General features: G+C 51.1%; 1 protein-coding gene across 1 annotated transcript in view; it reads left to right on the top strand.

Annotated features, from left to right (window-relative positions):
• Positions 1-93: 93 nt before the first annotated feature.
• Positions 94-1,112, top strand: part of EMH_0043410 (uncharacterized protein) — a gene marked incomplete at both ends in the record, with an annotated part of 6,106 nt that continues 5,087 nt past the window's right edge. The window contains one exon of the mRNA XM_013495841.1: positions 94-257. Within this exon, the coding sequence (XP_013351295.1) occupies positions 94-257 (164 nt within the window). The remainder of the gene's footprint in view (positions 258-1,112) is intronic.

The raw sequence follows: 1,112 nt of genomic DNA, 5'->3' as shown, positions 1-1,112 counted from the left end.
ACATATATTTTTCTATCTACTCATATATATATATATATATATATATATATATATATATATATATATATATATATATCTGTGTATATGTATTGCATGCCCTCTATACTCTTATCTGTATCCACAGTGCCTCTAAGTGGGAACTTTACGAGCAGACCCACAGCAGAAATAACCAACGGCCTGCAGCAGCAGCAACAGCAGCAGCAGAAACAGCAGCAGCAGCAACAGCAGCAACAGGAGCAGCAGCAGCAGCAGTTAACGTAACACCAGCAGCAACAACATCAGCAGCAGCATCATATTCAAATTGTGCGGCCTGCTGAGTAACAAAGGATAACAAGCCATTGCTGTGTCACTACTGTATCTGTTGCTGCTGTTGCTGCTGCTGCTGCTGCTGCTGCTGCTAGTATTGTTCCTCCTACTGCTGCTGCCGATATTAGTATTCGTCCTACTGCTGTTGCTGCTACTACCGCTCCTCCTATAGGCGTTGCTGTTTCTGCTGCTCTTGCTGCTGCTGTTGTTGCTGCTGCAGTTGTTGCAGTTGCTGCAGTTGCTGCTGCTGCTGCTCCCGTTCCTGTTGCTGCTCATCCGTGCTGCTGCAGGCGGAGAGGGTTGGGTTCATTCTCTTGAAGCAGCAAAGAGACACAGTTAAGACTTGATCTGCAGGAGCAGCAGCAGCAGCAGCTGCTGCTGCTGCTGCCGTCGCCGCTGCTGCTGCTGCTGCAGCAACTACAAAAAGTAAGCCGTTGCTGCCACCGCAGCTGCAGCATAAGACACGCTTAGCCTTCTGCAGCAGCACACAGGAACAGCAGCAGCTGCTGCTGCTGCAACTGCAGCAGCAGCAGCAGCAGCAGCAGCAGCAGGTGACCCTTGTGGGATGACACACCTCTCGCTCCCGCAGCCACAGCAGCAGCAGCAGCAGCAGCAGCAACAGCAGCAGCAACACGCCGAATATTTACAACAATGATTACATAGAGACGAGAATTGAAACGGTGTAAACATCTTACCTGCTGCAGCAGCAGCACAGCAGCAGCATCATCCTCGTACGGGGGAGGCCAACAGCAGCAGCAGCAGCAGCAGCTGCTGTTGCTGCCTCAGCAGCAGCTGCTGCAAGACCT

This window comes from Eimeria mitis, genomic scaffold, assembly GCF_000499745.2.
Source record: "Eimeria mitis Houghton genomic scaffold, Emh_scaff1782, whole genome shotgun sequence".
In the NCBI taxonomy this organism is placed as follows: Eukaryota; Apicomplexa; class Conoidasida; order Eucoccidiorida; family Eimeriidae; genus Eimeria; species Eimeria mitis.
The sequence above is the reverse complement of the archived record's forward strand: the minus strand, read 5'-3'. Positions and strand labels throughout refer to the sequence as shown.